The following is a 19,105-nucleotide window of genomic DNA, read 5'->3' on the forward strand; positions in this document are numbered from 1 at the left end:
CAGCCTTTAATGAAATCACGGCTGTGTTTTAGCCGTGCCGTGTCACACTGCGGCCACTTTACCTCTCTGGTGTACGACCCGTCTGAATGGTTGGTGAGTCTTCTTCCTGTGCTGCACGTCAGTCCTGTCATCCCGTCTGTGTGTGTAATATCTTTAGTAATGTTATAATCGTAATCATATAAAGAGGAAACCTATCCTGGCTGAGCTCTGAGATTTGATATCATTGAACCACGTTAATATCATCACATCCATTACCACCCATGTGACTGGTCAGCAGAACGTGTCAGTGACATCTACAACAGACGAGCAGGTGTGCGCTTTTGGATCAGTTTAGTTTTTTTGCAAACCAACGACACACACTGACTCTGAGACATTTAAAATGAACGCTCTGACTTGTTCCTCTTAAAATATCTAGATGTCTTTATTTGGCAGGGACATGGTGCGTCTGTTTTACTCTCTGGCCTGTCCCTGGCACACGGCTGGTGCCATTGTTTCCTCACAGAACAAAAGTGAATATTCCTTTGAACAGAATGTAACACTCTCCTCTCCTCCTGGAACAGGCTGCTACGTCCTGTGCTGTAACTTTCTCTCTGAAAGTTTTGAGACAATGGCAACATTTTTAGTTTTATTTTCAGCACTGACTCATTTGTCATGTCTTGCACATAAATGTTGCTACAGAAATTGTGCTTGCAGTGCTTGATATTGATGATATTATAGGATGTATGCAGTAGTGTTGCGAGGTATGCGTACTGCATCTCTGATGCATTCAAATCCAAACTCACGTGGTCACTGCTTGATGCTGTAGTCAGTCACGTCAGTGATGCAGCTACCTTACTGTCGTCAAAAATATAGAAAAAAAAGAAATTTTAACTGGCGGCTGCTATTTGCACATTTATCCCATGCAGACTCGAGTGAAAGGAAAGATTTTTATTTTATCTGTATAATTTTTTAGATATATTTTCCACCACTTGATAACTTACTGTTGTGTAGCTGATGCAGCTGGCCATAGTTTACCACCAAAACTGTCTCCAAATGCAAAACCTGTAAGTTATTGGAGGAGCTCCTATCTCTGATCTAGTAATGGTTTTATGGGCGTGACTAACCATTTTGTAATGAGCTAGTTTAGCGCAGCATGCCTCCCAGCGAGTCTCACTGGAGTTGTGTTCTGATTCGGTGTTGGGAGGGGCCGACAGCATGTTGAATGGTTCCTGGTTTGTCGTGTTTGCTGCCTTCAGGCTGCCTTGTTGAGTGCACTGAGAAAATCAGATTAAACACAACTTCAGCTCTATATCTTATTATCTGAATGTTATATATCTCCAAATATATCGCTTGGTTTGTAATGCGTACCAAACAATAGCCTTGTACCAAATAGTTTGATACAAATGTGTGCAGTTACGATAACGTTGTGCATTTTATTTCTTGTTTTAACCCTGTAAAACCTGGTTCGACATTAGTTTTCTTGAGCTGCGTTCAGACACCTCTCTCAAACTATTTAACTCATTAAAAACCTGAGCATCTTGGCAAGATATACAAATTGCAAAAAAAATAGTAAGGATGATGAAGAAAATGACCTGAAAATTAGTTTTAAAAAAGGGGGAGAATTATTAGAAAGTTATTAAAAATGTCCAGAAGATATATTACTAATCATTATATTATATATTCAAAATTATGTTACAGAAAAATTAGACATACACCTTTTTCATTTTCTTGTGTGTTTTTGTTATTAATTGATCTCTTTTTTGTTTATTTTCAGGTGATTTTCTTTTAACTTTTTACCACTTTCTTGGTATTTTTTGGGCCATGTCTTGTTAAACTGCTCATTGCTTTTTCCCCATGTTTTTGAAAGAAATTGAACCAATTTGCACAGGTTTCAAAGGGTTAATGGCCAGTTTTAACATCAGGCAGTGGGACAATAGTTACACTTTGGTAAACACTGGCACATTAACAGTGATTTTAATCAGTGCGCAGTGTCCCTGAGAAGGAATAAATAAATGAAAACCTCACAGTGACAACAAGACTCCCGGAAGCTGAGCATATCTGTTGCTGTCTCTGTCGTCTCTCCAGACAGTCCAGCTTATTGTTCAGCCGTCTCTGCACGCTGTATCTGTTCCTGCTGCCTGAGATAAAACTGTCTCCTCTCCTTATAAAGCCATGAGACACATGCACAGTGAGACACACACACCAGCACATCTGTGTGTTGTCTGTGTGCCGTTAAAATGTCATTCTGATAATTTTGTGCCACCTATTTCTGTGCATTAACACAAATATCTTATTGGCTCCATTTTATTGGAATGATTTGTATAAGCTTTCCTCATTGTGTCCTGAACTATTTGTCCCTGAACAGACATAATGTGTGTTCTCTGAGTTAGCCTCGAGGCTCACAAGATGATTGTTAGAATAATTTTTTTTCCAGTGGGCCTGCTTTGGATCATTTTCAGAGTACAGGGAAGTCCTCTGCAGATTGGAACTGCCATAATGTCCTGGATTTGAAGGCTTGTAGGAAAGATTGATGAATTGCATGTGAAACTGCAACTGAAGTGGAGTTAGCTGAGGAGGCAAAGCAGCTGCCACTTCAAGCATCAATGAAGCAGATGACAGCAGTACAAATTAACCTGTGTAAATGCCTTATAGCGCTGTTGTCCAACAGAATTTACCTTTTTTTTTAAAAAAAAAAAACTATTACCAGCAGCTGACTTTGTGTCCCATGTGTGTAACATCTTAATCCTTTGAAACGTGGGTAAATTGGCTTGATTTCTCCAAAACATAGGAAGAAGGCTAATAAAATTACCTGAAAATTAGTAAAATAAATAAATAAAATAAAATAAACATTAAAAAAATTAATTTAAAAAAAAGGATATGACCTGGGAAACTACAAATAAATTATAATAACTGCAATATAATTTAAAATATTTAATTATGATAATTAGCTATAAATGTAGTTTTTCCATAGCTTTTTTTCTTAGATATATTCCCCTAGCTTTTTAAAAATGATTTTATAAATCAAATACATTCTTGCCATTTGTGGAACATTTGATACCAAGTTGCTTTATAGCATTTTTCCCATGTTTTTGAAAAAAAAAAAAAAAAAATCTCACCAATTTGGTCAGGGTTCAGAGGTTTAAATACTTGTGAAATGTGAAAGCAACACAAGAAAAGTGATTTTGCTCCAGGTTTCAAGGGGTTAAATGACTCCTGGCGAAACTGAGCTTCTGCAAAATATCAAAAGTTTCTGTGAAAATTACAGAAAAGTAAACCTGGTTGAGTTAGGCGGATTTTCAGGGACACAATTGCCAGGTTATACAAAGCATGAGTGGACACGAGCCAAAAGAAATAGGACAATAAACAGACTTTTATGAGTTTATGGTCTCATTGTCGTTCTAGCTACAGGCAGACCCTTGTAACGGCTGCTGCCCACCATTTCTAAAAGGACCCAATGAGCCAGAAAATTTGTCCAAGAGCAAAGAAGAAGCCACTTGTCCCTGTGTTACTCTTTGTATGACATTATGTGAGTGTGCGTTTCGGAGTGGATGGGTTTCTGTGCTGTTGTTCAGTTCAGTCTCCTGGGGGCTAAACCGAGTCGCAGAAATGTTTTCCCTCTTTCCATCCTCTTGCACTCTCTCCTCCCTCCATCCACTGTGCTCCCAATCTCTCTCTCTGAGTAAGAGGCAAGAGGCCCTCAGGCAGAAGTTATTTCTTAGGCAACTGCAGCTGTCTACTCTCAGTGCAACACACAAACTCGCACACTGAAACTTTACAGATGAATAAACCATGTCACTGCTGTAGAAATAATAAACAGGAACTGCAGTAGCATGAAAAATCTCTCTAATGACGAAATCGGCGGCTCCAGGAGTGTAATAAGTTGAGTTTAGGACTGAATTAGAGCACACCGAGTGGGCACAGATGTGCTCGGACAGCCACGGAGCTAACAAGATAAGACTGCACTGCTTGCTGTTTCTGTATGACTGCTAATGTCATCACATTTCAGATTTTACTATTTTACAGTAACTTTCCAGATGTCAGTGTTAAATCCAAACTGTGTGCTGCTTGGGGATGCCTCTTGGCGCGTAATACCTTCAGGTTATTGACCATAGACTGTATATAAAGATGGACAATGAAAAAAAGGAAAAAAGTAAAGCCAAAATATCCCCGATATGGCTGCTGCTAACTTACTCTGGTGACATCATTTGGAGTCACGCCAGAAACACACTGGCTGCATGAGAAATGCACAACGGCAACCTCGCTGAACTGCAGCGCCACTGCAGAGCTGCCTGCTGCTGTGAGTTCTGTATTGCAACATTTATAAGCATATATTCCACTTATTTATGAAGTCCTGCAAGTTTCGGTACTGTTAACAACACGGTCCAGCAAATATTTCCTACTGAAAAGATTTCTTCCATGATTGTTAGCCATTGGTCTTTTGTTGGTAGAGTTTCCTTACTTTAGTTCCTAGTGATAGCTTTCTTGCTTGCCACCAGCAGTATTTAATCAAATATCTATCACTGGCCAGTCCTTCTTGATTTGATTGACAGGTGTGTGAGGGACTGCTTAGCTCTGGTTGGTTGTTTTTGTTCAAGCGCAGTGGACCCCAGCAAAAGCCATGACATAGAAGAAGGAGGAGGCATGACTGTCATAGTGACAGAAAACTTACTAGAATAAAAGTTACCAACTACAGCTTTAGGTATTGTCTGACATGATTTATACAGATATTAACCTACCTGACAAAAAACAGCTGACTAAACCTTGAGGTTACGGTGGTGAAACTAAATGAAACTCGGCGAGGTGTGATAAAACAGACAGAGGAATATATTTCCGCGCTGTGTTCAAGACTCAGAGAACCTTGAAATTTAATTGGGCGGTTTCATTGTGTGGCATCATGACTAAGTTTGAGGTTACAGCACACTGAGCACTAATTAACTTGACTTTTCTGCTTGTAGAGAAAAACTAATGAAGTACATGAAACTCTTTGCAGATTCTGAGCTGTTTGTTTCATACTAGTGTCCATATAAAAGACGGAAAAGTTTGCAGTTATATTGTTAAGTTTGTCAGGCAAATCTGCTTCAAGTAAATTGTAGTTTTTCTTTTTAAGTGAGGAACATCTGCAACATGTATCTACACTGGATCTGTAGCAGGGCTGCCACGAGTCCTTAAAGAGTCTTCAAAGGCATTGAATTAATTAATTATTCATTAATTTATTAAAAGTAAGGCCTTAATTGGTGTTAAAATGTCTTAAATCTGTATTTCAAAAGTCTTAAAAATGTTCAGACATGGCAGATATTTCCCAGTTCAACCAGTTTTAACTTTTTCACTGGGGTGGAGTGTTTTATGCAACAATAAACATTTGGGCAAAATTGTGTTTAACCTATCTTTAAAAAAGGTTAAACACATGTTTGAAAAGGTTGTTTTTTTCCCTCCAGTTTTGGTCACTCTAAAACTGATCTTAAATTTCATTCCTGGTGACATTAAAAAAGTCTTGCATTAAGCTGTAGGAACCCTGCTGTACAGACCCAGAATCGACACTTTTTTTTATTGATTACTGAGCAGTGATGCACAATCAGTTCTGTAATGATCATAGCTGCATACCTTAAAATTTGAATGCATGTAAGTTACCCCTGAAAATCTTGAAATCTGTAAATAATAAGTCATGGCTGTAAAATGGCATGCAAGAGCTCTCAACCTGCACAGGTATAGGTATTGTGTCTTAATATTTTCACTTTTTTATGTACTAAAATTTATCAACCATGCTCTTCTCTGCTATTCTGTTGTGATTTCAACACAAAACAAACCGTCTAAACTAAAATGTTGCCCACAGCAAAAACAAACAAAAACTAATAATGTACAATTATAAAGGCCGAAGATGGATAGAGCACACCCAACAGGAATACAATAATATGATAACAAATAACAATCATGTCAATTGTGAACACCAGCCTTATTAAAAAAGTGCAGATCTCCGCCAAGCAGCTGCCCGGCTGATCTTGGCCACTCAAGACAATTCTTTATAATTTCTCAGTTTAATAAGTAAAACAGAGCCACAGATCTTTGATCCATGTCATGCGTGACTGGACTTTTTACAGAATTAACTTTGTCTGTTGGCTACAGCACGTCAAAGTAGGAAATAACAGTAATAAAAGCAATTTAAACAGGCACATAAACCCAAGCTTTTAAACTTCATAGCCTACTTACTTATTATAGAAGCACAAATATCTAAGAAAAATGACCAAATCAACAAAATCTACAAGTCTATGAAAAAAATGCTCCACTTTTGAAACGGCATGCAGTGGACAGAACAAAACCAGGTCGCAGCTGCATCTGGTCCAGTTGTCCCTCCCAGCTCCTTTAAGGCCCAGATACACCAAACTGGCATCAAAGAACGTGTGACGATGAAAGCCGAGAGCTGTTGCGTGGCCTCGGTCAAAAAGTTGGATCTGAACACACCACAGAGTCTAAAGCCAACAGCAAGTTAGCACATACATTCTGCACCTGCATAAGAGGAAATAACCATAGCAGCGGATGGTGGTACTTTGTAATCGTCATCAAAAAAAGGAAACATCAAAAAAACAGATTTGACATTAGTTAGCCAGTTAGCACATTATCAAACCAACCTAATGTTGAAAGAAGTATGTTTACCCTGCGCCAGTGAACAACAACACAAACCATTAGGACAAGTTTAAGAGCTCAATGGCTTAAAAAAATAATCTTACTTGATGTGAGAAGTTTGTTTTAATCTCTCTCTCTTGACTTTAGCCGTTTCTTTACTTTCCTCCCTTATGTTTCTCTTCCTGTGTGCTGAGCTGAACTGCCAATCAGATGTCATTTACCGGCTCTACCGTTTCTGATGCCGGTTTTCAGACGAAAAAAAGCATACAAGGGCCAACAGTGTGAGACACATGGCAGAGTCTATATGGCGACAGGCGGCTTTGTGTGTTGGGGTCATTATATTAAGATGGCGGAGAAGATAAAAATAGGAAAGAAATCATCCTGTAATGTGCGCTACATTAGTGGATCATAACATCCGGTTTGAAATCAATATGCAGACGCTTCAGTTTAAAATAAGACTAAACAAATGAAGCCCAAAATTTGGCCTGCAATAAACTAATTAAGGCTTGGCCAAGCTGATTTCCAGGAAACTTGCAGCCTCTTCCAACACTTCAGTGATGGTATTAAATAGTCAATAAAACAGCTGCTCGGCCTAGTAGTTTGCTGCTGATAAATAGACTCTATATAGACTAATGCTTGCATTATGGATTCTTTTGAGAAACAGGTGTGTGTTAAATCACAAATGTGTTAAATGTGAAAAATGCCAAACCTGTGTTTAATTGAGATGAATGAAGTGAGAGAGGAAAACAGTAAAGTGGATGAAGGATTAAAAAAAGGAAAAATGTGCGTGTTTGTGTGTGTAAACTGTTGTGCAAACCCAGGGGGGAAATTGCGGCTGGGTGGTTTGATTAGATTAAAGCTATCTTAGATCTACAGACTAATTACCTGACCCTGTATATGTGTGTGTGTGGTTGTGTGTGTTTGTGTGTGTTTGTGTGTGTGTGTGTGTGTGTGTGTGTTTGTCCATTGGGTGTGTCTTTGTGCTGCTGCTGGGATGAACAGAAATACTGAGTCCTGAGTGGGGGAAGCATCTGGTTTTAGAAGGATGAGCGATTATAGCAGCATGCAAATGATATGACGTTATGTGCATCTTTGTGTTTGTGAGTCTTCGTCCTTGCAGCATGAACATTATAATCTTCTTGATCGCTTAGAGGGGGGGGAGAGTAAACCACAGATCGTATAGTGTGCTGACTTTTTTATTGTTTTATAATGTATGTTTGCTATAAATTCTCGAGGGACTCTCTCTGTCCTCATTTTCTGAACATGGAATATCAAAACCTTAATAATAAATTGTACTTTATTTATATGAAAAACATCATAGTTTAGCTCAAAATTCATTCAGGAAGATAACACCGGGCACCCAGGGGAAAGTCTGGCTTTTGGACCCATCCAACGGCCCTCCCACCCGCCTTATGGGGACAATCCAGCTCCATTAAATTTCAACCTGAAGCCATCCAGCAGCACATCATATGGCTGCGACAGGTTTCGTCCAGACGGTTACAAACTGACGCTGCCTGGTGACGTATCATACTGCCATAACAGTCGTCTGTCCACCCATGTTGGTACGACACCGAGCGTCTGTGGCCCTCAACGCCACGGTGTGTTTCACAATGTGTCCCATACTGTTGGCCCGAGTCGACCCTTGTCAGCTTTTTTTCACTGATGTAACGTGTTAAATCTGTGGCCCTGAAGCCTGATGGTGAATGAAAACACTCTGACTGGCTGTTCAGCTCAGCTCACAAGTAAATATGATAAATATGCTTTTTTCTTTCAATATTTGATTGTATTCATCTGCTAACTAGAGTCATGGCGTTCTTCAGGTCTTCCGTTTTGAATGACTGTTAGATGTATTTCCTCTCATGCATTTGCAGAACATACGTGCTGGTTGGGTGTTAGTTTGGAATTTTCATGTGCAACTTTTTGGCCAAGACAGTGATGTGAGGCGACACAGTAGGGTGCTTTCGTCAGGATGTCGGTTGTGTGTCTCGGTTGCTGTGTTTCAAGACTTCAGAATGAGAACCGGCTGGATATTGATAGTCAAAAATTTTGCGATAGTATGTTGTGTCGACCTCCCAGCCCTCCCTTTTGCAAAGATTGGCGCGGTTTAAAATGCTTTACAGACAGGTACATCAGACAGTCAAGAGCAGTGCAGGCACATGAAGAGAAATGATTAAAATGACATTACACCAAAAAATAGATAAAAGACATGAAAAAATAAAATGTACAGAGGCAATAAAACATTCTGAAACATCAGTTTGATAAAATGAATGTATACGTTTTAAATAATGGCTATAAAACCTTTGGATCAAAAGTTAGGCTAAAGGCTGGATGTTATGTATTTTAATCATTTAAATTTGGTTCATCCAAGTTCTTTCTTTTATGCAAACCTCTAAGAGCAAAACTGAAATCTTGTTTCTCCTAATTAGTTTTACTTTGTACTGTCAATGAGTAAAAATTGAAAGTCTGGAGCTGATGAAAGACAGAGAGAGAGAGAAAGAGAGCGCAAGAAGGTCTGTTGGACAGAGTGTTTAGTCAAAGTGTTGAATAGATTTTCAGGAAGTAGTTTGTTCTTCTCCACTCTGCCAACGTCATCGTCTCTGGCTCGCACATTTTCCACTGCCTCGGCCAACTCCTTCTCAGCCTCTCTCTCTCTTACACACCCACACACACACACACACACACACACACACACACACACACACACACACACACACACACACACACACGCGCACACACAAATGTGTTCAGTTGGGCACGAACAGACAGGAACGCATGTGGACACGCAAAAAAGTGACCATGTAGGCTTTTTAAACGCGCAAACTAGGTCTGGCAAATTACTTCAATCTCACACACACACAGAATTATAAGCCTGCTCTGCTCTGCAATTGGAAGCTCTACGGGTTTGTGTGTGCATGTGCGCGTGTGTGTGTGTGTGTGCGCGCGTGCTTGTGTGTGTGTGAGGAAGCCGAGCATTTAGCCAGCAGTGATGCTGGTGGCACCAAAACAATGTGGTCATTATTGGACTCGACACAAAGCCAGGAGCAGAAGAAGAGCGGGGTAACATAGAAACAGAACTCATAGAGTGTACACAGTAACTGTTCCTCCTCTCACATCTGGTCAAACATCTCTCTTTGCAAAAATAAATACATATTATGCCATGGACAATAAGATGCAATAATACCGCAACTGTCCTTTTAATATTTTTTGGATCTATGAAGGCATTATGGGGATTTTTAGAAACACTGTTTTATGGTAGTCTATAATTTTATTGAGATTTGTTTTTTTAAGTGTGATTAATCACTGTTTTTCCATTTCTGCCAAAAGCTTTCTGTTTTGTATTGTGGTAATGCTACTCCCTCTTGCTTTAAGGACTTTAGGACTTTTTTAACCATTGTCTGTAAATATTCCCTCTGATGCTCCGTGAAAATATCAGTTATTTTGCTAACTGTTAGGGGACACAACCAACAGTTTTATGACACAAGTGCAATCACGGACACACCTTTTTATTTGTATTTTACCAGTGTTTATAAAGTGAGGTAGTTCTGATTACGTGTATAAGCTTTCTGTCATCAGGAGATGGAGGGGATGGAGGGGATGGTGGATGGTGTGACAATTATGCAAGATCAATAAATAACAAACCAGTTGTTCTTTAGTAACACATTGCAGTATTTCCAGCGGCGGTAATGCTGCCAAAACTGGGTGTCTTTAGTGACACTTAATGTCATTTTCAGTGGTGATTGGGCCGACAAAACCGGCTGTTTAGTGACACATTGCAGAGCCTCCAGTAGCATTGTGCCACCAAATCCAGGTGTTTTTTCAGTGACACATCCTGGCATTGTCAGCAGCGGTTGTGCTGCCAGGATTTCACTTGATTTTTGTGCATAAAGACAACCACTTGTTAACGACATTGTTGTTGAAAAGTAGACAAACATAGTCTTTCAAGATTTCTGCGACATAATAACCATGGAGCTGGAGCTGTGGAGGAGCAAGGGGTGGATCTGGATGGATTTGACAGACTGTGGTGAGGCCTAAAAACAGCCTTTCAGTCAAGAGGCCCTGCTCTCAAATATGTGTAACTTTAATTCGACCCCTGTACAGTTATAATGTTGAAGTTAGCTTTTGAGACCCAAACCGTTCTTTGGACCAGGCTGTAAACATGTTTATTTCTACTATAATTTTGGCATTTTAATAATGGGAGTCTATGGTGGCCATTTGATAACTGCATTTTCAGTGGCTTCATTTTTCAGCCTCAGAGGTTGCATCTTGATAATAATGTAAAAGTTCTGCATCTGCGGTTCTAGCACTTTGGTTGTGTTTAGGGTTGCAAATTGTAAGCACTTTTTTGATTAATTGATTGTTATTTGAAAAAAAAAAACATACAAGTTTGCTTATTTCAAACTATACCAGCTGTGTTTAATCTTCAGTCAAAGCTCATGGCAACATATTGCATATATTTCAACAGCATTTCATAGCCTTTCGATTAATCGCTTAAATTTCACGTTTGATTAAATTCTTAACGACAGATTAATCGATCATCAATTAATTGTTATCATCCCTAGTTGTGTTTTTAAACAACTCAGGCTTATGTTCTGTATTTTCATAAGTTGACGGCACATTTAGTGAATGTCACCCTTTATTGGATTAGGGTTATGCTGTATTCTAAGCAGTGTATTTCTATGAGGGCGATTGGGTTCAACGGCAGCAGGAAACAGTTTGTCATCCTGACTACACTGGCCTGCACTTTCTCTCTCTTCTTTTCTCTGTGCTCTTTGTACTTTGGGGTTCCCCTCGGTAATTACTATGCTGGGTGGCCCCAAAAAACAACAATAGTCCACTGTGGCTGCGTGTCAAGGCAGGAAACTAACTTTTCTGCTCAGTGGCTGCAGAGACAAAGACAGCCCTGTTTAAACAGCTATTTACTTTGTATTTTTGTCAGTGGTTACTCAGTCAGATCTGGGAAAAACACTACTTGATTGTCTACATTTTATGATAAAGGACATTTATCCTCAAGTAAAGCAGTGTCATAGCTGCTACGCAGAATAAGCTGTTACATTGAAAACTGATTTCCAACTCAGTCTTTTTGTGGATGATTAATGAATTATATCATAAGAGAAACCATTAGGTCAGAATGAATATATCTCCAATAGTGAGTGTGCCATTGTGTCTTTCCAGGAAGTCTCTCAGTCTCCCCTGGAAGGAGCAAACCCAGTTATCATCAAGCAACGTGGGTGAAACGAGATTTAAGGAGCATTTCTAAATGTGTCCGAGGAAGCAAGATCCACTGTGCCAGTAAGTGATAACACATCACCGCAGGTCCTCAGCTACCATGCATCTCCAATCACTCCCTTTTATATGAACACAGAAGGATTTCAATGTCTTACACAGCAAAATGACAGTTACCAGCCTTTGATTTTTTGTAGATGCTGGTATTTTTTTTTGAGAGAGATTTCAAAGAAAGAGATCTTATGAAAGACACATATTAAGACCTACTTTTTTCCAAAAGCAAACTTCTTGAAAAAATGGTAGGCTGTTGCCACTTGAATGACTTGTCCTTACTTTAGCAACAGTTAGGTATAATATCATTGTTCGAACAAGGCTAAGTATTTAAGGTTCATTTTCAGGTCCATACTTGTATTCTGGGTTTCTGCTAGAGCAGTGGTGTCCTAACTTTGTTTAATGGGAAACAATATACGCCTGAAAGCGGCAGGCCTCGCTGTGGACTTTATGCTTCTTTGCCGTGGCCATGTCTGCTACCTTGCAGGAATTCTCTGGTGTTCAGTAACTGTTAGTTTGCTTGTTTACTGTCTGTTTATGGAAACACATTAGTTTTGCCTTCGTAGTTCGTACTTCTATACATAACATCTATAACATAAATGCAAAGTGATCTTGCTTTATTAACCAATATTGTGTTAATCATATTATATATATTTTTAGACACACCGAGGACCATTTAACATCGGTCCAAGGGCCACAATTGGCCCCTGTGCCAGGCAATAGACACGACTGTACTAAAGCATGTTTACATGCTTTAATGTTCAAAAAACACTTTATTTTCCTCATACTGTCTGTAGTGGAGCATCTGTATTCACCTTCTGTGTGAAACACTCCTGTCTCTGTATGCCCCCTACAAGCCGAGACTGCTCTGATTGATCAGGGTTTCTGGGTCTTCCACATCTCCGTGCCTCCACACTGGCATTACAGCTAAGGGATGGCTGTAACTGAGCAAAGCGGCACTTTTTGCTGTGAAAAATCGCCAATAAAAGCTCTTCAATCAAAATCTTTACAACAGAACATGTTCCAGCAGGAATATAATCCTAGACTGGGGAGAAATTAACATCTGCAACCAAAACTGCATGTTTCCCATAAATCGATTTGACATTGATTGATATCAGTCAAATGAGAAAAAGTTTGCATGGAGCTACATTTTCAGAGTTTTCAGAATGGACTGCAGCCTTAGGTTTTTCCTCACTGGGATAACCTTCATATTTGTTTACCTCATTATTTGCAAATATTGGTCACGTTTACTGTGAACATCCGACATTGTAACATTATACATATGACAAAAAATAAGGAAAAACATAATAGGTCCCCTTTAAAGCGAGGTAAAGCCACAGTGTTATTTCAGGTCACTTATGATGTACATATCAAAGCACCTTTCACTTTGTTTTCAGTATTGTGTTTGCAGCTCTTGTGTAACTGGCTCTAAGGGTTAAGGTTTTGGAAACCCCTTCTTGTTCCTGGTAGTAGGCTGGTAAACTCGGTTAGAGGCCGCTGGGGGATGAGAAAATAAGATTTAATGGCCATTTGAGCCTGGGTGAGCCCAGATGAAATAAGATTTGAATGTCATTTCTTGATATCAACCCCAGGGCCAAAACAGATAACAGATCAAAGATCACAAGTAACTGGAAAGATAAATTCACTGAGAGGATGATGGAGGGGAGAGAGCGGAGACTGGATGCTGTTTTATGGTGCTATGAGTGTCAGAAGATTGAAGTAAGGTTAGACTGTGGCTGGCTCACTATGGAAAAAGTCCACAGGATAAGTGAAGATGTTGCCGGTATAGACAGTTGCAGTCGTGACCCATTTTTTGACTAGCCTTTGCCTGTGTTGCATAATGCATTTTTGGACAGGCTTCTTTCATCAATATTCCCTTTGCAAGAAAAACACATAAAAATCACACGCACTTGCAAGATAAATTGACTTCTTAACCATTTTTACTGATAAATATATCAGGGAGAGCCTGCAGAGCATATCACACATTGAAAATATAGTCATCAAATGTGAAAAACACATTTTCCACATAACTTAGTCTGGTAGTTATTGATGGGTAGATGCCTTCGCTCCGGCAAGTCGCCTAAACTGCACAGATTAATCTGCTCTGCCTTAAAAGTCGACTTCATCTACTTTTTTGACTTTCAAAACTGAACTAACGTGGCAACCACAGCAGCACATTTCTTAGCTTCCATAGGTGTTGTGGTAATGAAGCTAATTCAGAGGATCGATAGCATACAATTTTCAAAGCAGGCTTGGTCAGTCATGAAGAGAGACCACAGGGTGGACTAGCTGGTTGATATGTGGCAATGTAGTTAATGCAGAAACCTACGTCAGGTCACATGGGGAAATCATTTTACAAGGGACAAGGAAAATAGCAGCTGGTGTGAATACATAAGAAACACTACTGTTAGCTACATAATGTCATTGCCTAAAAAATCTAAAATAAATAAATACAAAAAATAAACATTTAACAATTAAGGCACTGTTCAGTACCTTAACTTTTGGAAAAAAAGGAAAGTAAATTCAACAACTCAACAAGTTGTTAATAGCATCTCAGATATTTGTTTTGTCTGACCAACAGTCCAAAATAGTGCTGCAAATAAAAACTATTTTCATTACTGATTAATTTTTTTATTTACAAAATGTCAGAGATTTTTATTTTTTCATATTAACAGTTAAAAATACCCATTGAACTTTCCTGAAGCCCTGAAGCCAAAGGCTACTTCTTGAAATTGCTTAATTTGTCTGAGAGATCTGCCTCCAAATCCCAAATATATTCAGTTTACCATCACAAAGACAAAGCTGGAAGTTGTGATTTCGCTTTTTTGTGTGTATTTAATTCACTGTTACATAAAAGAGAGAGAAGCAGCAGATCCCAGCAGGTAATGTTTAGATGTGGGCTTTAAAATCATAATGTTGTAATGTTTCATCCTTTAATTGATTGTTTCAATATATTTCTAGCCGTAGTCGTAACCGTATGTAATACCTACAGCTCCTTTAAGCCTTTGACAGTGCTGTCAAAATCCTCATATTAATCATTTTTATCTGTTGTCCCTCGTTGCCTTTCCATCTCACCATTTAGCCAAACTCTTTCAAGTTCCAAGAGTCACATTAATCATCCGAATTTACATCAGGGACACAATATAAACCAATATAATAGTTAATGATGATGTTGCATTATGCATATGCACTGCAGTGAGCAAACAGATCTTTGAGAGGTAATTGATTGTTTTTCACTGCTTATGTGTGTGTAAATAATTCTTCTCCGCCACACACACACACACACACACACACACACACACACACACACAAAGAGGAGTAATAGATATTTTCCTTGTTTGTGTGCTCGGCTGGCTCTCTCGCTCTCTGTCATAAATGCTCACATGGTCCCATTTGTCAGGTGTGCACATTTTATATGTGTATATATTCTATTAAGATGGATCTGTGTTTATGAATAGAAAGAATTACAGTGAAGGATTTATAGGCGAAGCAGCCTTTGGCAAAATAAGCACCCAGGGACCACACACGCCCACGCACCCCATCCACAGCCAGCTCTCCTGTGTGCCGTGTTTCATGGTCGCAGGGGGGAGGGGAGACGTGATCACAGCTTGGGACTGACAAAAGAAAGAGTCATTATTTTTGTAGTGATTATGAAATATAGCCATGCATCCTGAGAGGAGGAGGGTGGGAGATGAAAGAGAAGTGGAACAGAATGGCGAAGGAATTAAGAGACGAGGAAAGGAAGCTAGGAGGCAAAAGTCTGGAGGGAAAAAAAGTGGAAGTGAGGATAAAAAATGCAGGTAAAGCCTCACCTGAGGGTGTGCAGATATAAGCATTACCTTTACTGCACTTATGACATGAAGCTGCAGCTCTGGGGAGAGGCAAGAGAGCATTAGTAACGAGTCTGCTCAGCCAGAACCAGAGTTGTCACTTCAAATACGTCCACATCGAAGCAATTAAAAAAATCAACTTACTTTCCAGACAGTGTGTTTCACTCCGTAAGAGCTTCATTAAAATTTGAGAGCAGAAGAGATGGGAGAAGAGACAAGGCAGTGTTTTTTTTTTTTTCCTTAATTATGAAATATAGCCTCATTAATTGTAACACAGCTTCAGGAGAGAAAATTAAGGAGTTAGAAAGTGTTGGAGCAGAGAAGGAGATAGAGAGACTCAGAAGAGGAGAAGAAAATGTTTGAGAGATTTGAGCAGGAAAGCAAAAAGAAGAGCAAGTGTGAATAATGTGTTTGGGGGCAGATTCACACCTCCAGCCTATCAGGAGCCATTATTTATGTTGCAATGATTATATAGAGCGTCTTTCATCTTTAGGGGGCAGACAGGTTCATACTCCATCAATTGAGGCAGCCCTGCTACGGCTTCTTCAACGCACTTAAATGGTGTCTTCTGTAGAAAATAAAACTTTGCTTTGGCACAGTTTTAATGAAGTCATTTAGATATTGCAGTCCTCTTCAATACAGTCAGCACTTTACCCCTCCTGTTCAAATAAAACTGATTTTACAGCATTCATGAGTTATTCTAACGAGCAGATTCAGCCACTGAAACTGAAATATACAGTCTGACTTTGTAGATATTCCCCTTAAGGCTAACCATGCATTATTAGTTGCTGTATGCAGCTCTGTGGTGAGCAGAGTGACTTCTTGTTTTCTGCTTTTACTCATGTGATAATTTTCTACTTTGAAGAGAACTTTTTATCAGCTGCACTAAACTCCCATTAGATTTTCCCTGAAGTCATTTTGAAGTTAAAAGGAAATACTTTTTTCCACACTATTTCAAAACACAAGATCCTTTTTTTCCGATTAGTTAGCAGATGTCCAAGTACTGCAAATCACAGCATATCAAGTTCCCTTAAATAGTCAATCCAGGGAACTGTATAAACACATAAAGCCTCCAGAGATATTTTTTGTTTAAACATTTAATTCTGAATTTAATGTTGATTGCACAATGAAATGGCTACAAAACCATGAAAAAATGCTTTAAAATTTGCTTTTAGCCAAGCTTTAACTATTCAATTCTGCCTGCCTCCAGAGAACCAGCTCAATAGGTTTGTCTCAATAATTCATGTTTGTAATGCTGACCTCAAAAAAACTAGACTGCATGAAGACATAGACTTAGTTACATGGCTGCAGTCTGCACCTGCCACATCACTGTAGGGCCAAAAACAGGGCATTTATTACAGAAGAGGAAACACAAGAGATGAGGGGGGTCTTAAAGATAGACTGGGAAGAAGAGGAGATGGAGGAAAAGAGGGCAGGAGAGGATGTATTATTCTTGTTTTGGTTTGGACACTGTGGGCGAAAGAGTTGCTGCAGCTATGTGATTTTGGAAGCTATGTAACATATCGAAAAATTTGTATCTCATGACAGTGTGTGCTTGTGTGTGCTTGTTACCTTCACTCTTGTTGAGAAACCTCAGGCTGAGATTTGTTTTTCTCTCCTGGAAAGAGTTGTCAGACTGTCAGAGGTGGCAAAAGCATATGTGTGAGAGAGGCAGAGACAGTGAGGGTCTAACGGAGGATTTTTCATTTGCTTACTGCTTAGCCTGTTTGGTAATTATCATATCCACCATCTGCCACAGAGCATATGATAAGTAGGAGCAGGAGCAGGGCTGCCAAAAGGAGATGGGGAGAGAGAGAGAGAGGGAGAGAGAGAGAGAGAGGGAGAGAGAGAGAGAGAGAGAGAGAGAGACAGAGAGAGACAGAGAGAGAGAGCACAATGGAGAGATGTCCAGAGAGGGAAGGGAGGAATAGATGAAGGGGAAAGATGGGAAAGCATGTCAGTGTGGTAGCGTACCTGTGTTTGTTTATGTATGAGCGCGACTGCTCGCATGCATGTGTCACTGTATACATTTATGCATGAGTTTGTGTGTGCAGCATGGTGGGAGGGTGTGGTGGGCACAGCGAGAGCTATTTATAGCAGCTGCCTCACCTAGTGTTAGCAGAGTGTTTACGAGGAACCGAGAGGCATCATGGGAGTCCCAGCAGACAGTGGCCCTGCCTCACAGCATTATGTCACTACTCACCCCACCTCTCTCTCCCGCTGTCTGCCTCTATTCATCCTCAGTCTGGGCGACATTGATGAAGCTGAATAGGCTTCCAAAAATGCCCTCAAATAGTTAAAGTCTCTCTGCAGTCAGTGCCACGACAGCTCAAGTGCTTCCTGCCAAATTGAAAATCATGCCACCATTTGAAAAAGCAGACTGTCAGAGGACTCGCTTCAGAATATGATCAGTCATTCATACACTTGTTATCATGGTGCAGAGACGGTGAATGATTATCTTTTCGGGTGGTTGGATCAGTATTTGGTGAATTAAATCATTCACAGTTTGGCTTCAAATTTATGAGCTTTTAAGAATGTGACAGAACATGTGGGAAACACACATTTTCCTTTTCTTGCACTGAACACGAGACATATTTTGGGCTCTGTAAACTACAGAAAGGATACCTATTAGAACAGAAAATTATTTTTAAAGTTGTGCGTTTATGTGGCTTCTCTGATACCTTGCGGGAGGTCCTTCCAGATTTCAGTAGCAACAACGACAAAAGCATGATCATCATATACCAGAGAGAACCCATGTTGTACCTGCAGGCTTTTTCAATGGCATGTAGAGTCACACACACCAACTCAAACTATAGCCTTATTGTGACTTCACAAAAAAACAAAACACTAATACCCCCAGCATCTGGCTATTTAATGCAATAAGAATGCATACAATCAACATTTATACACTGGTCAAATGACTCTGCAGTAGTCACGGGTATTTATTGCCTCCGGCAGACCAGTTTCCCCTTTGGGATTAATAAAGTGAATCCTATTCCTATTCCGATTCCTAAAACATCGATCTGAATTTGTCTGCACTGAGTTTGAAAGAGAGACTGATAAAGTAAGAGATATATAAATAGAAGTAACCACTGTAAAGTTTTCACACACCTCTGTCCATGCTGCTTTCTTCTGTTTACCTGTCCTCCGGTCTGTCCTTGATGTTGCACGGACACGCCAACACAAACTTATCACGATCGCATCAGCTAAAGACACTCCTTCATTTTATTGAACATGTGGCAAGCAAGAATGATTCCATTTCTGCCATCTTTGTCTCTAGGATCAAGACGTTTGGACTGTGACCAATACAATAAAGGGACTTGCAGTCGCTGTCCAAAATGAAAACTGAGAATTGGCAGATTACTTATTTTGAAACTATCCAAATTTGGGGGGAACCAGAAAAA

The 19,105-nt window shown here is 39.6% G+C and overlaps 1 protein-coding gene across 1 annotated transcript in view; it reads left to right on the forward strand.

Annotated features, from left to right (window-relative positions):
* The window catches only part of LOC148185487 (uncharacterized), a 73,824-nt gene that overhangs the window by 4,651 nt on the left and 50,068 nt on the right, over positions 1-19,105 (forward strand). Inside the window, exon 4 of the mRNA XM_088074214.1 lies at positions 11,770-11,886. Within this exon, the coding sequence (XP_087930340.1) occupies positions 11,770-11,886 (117 nt within the window). The remainder of the gene's footprint in view (positions 1-11,769; positions 11,887-19,105) is intronic.

Source organism: Plectropomus leopardus, chromosome 24, assembly GCF_026936395.1.
Source record: "Plectropomus leopardus strain MGB_pleo_1.0 chromosome 24, ASM2693639v1, whole genome shotgun sequence".
NCBI lineage: Eukaryota > Metazoa > Chordata > Actinopteri > Perciformes > Serranidae > Plectropomus > Plectropomus leopardus.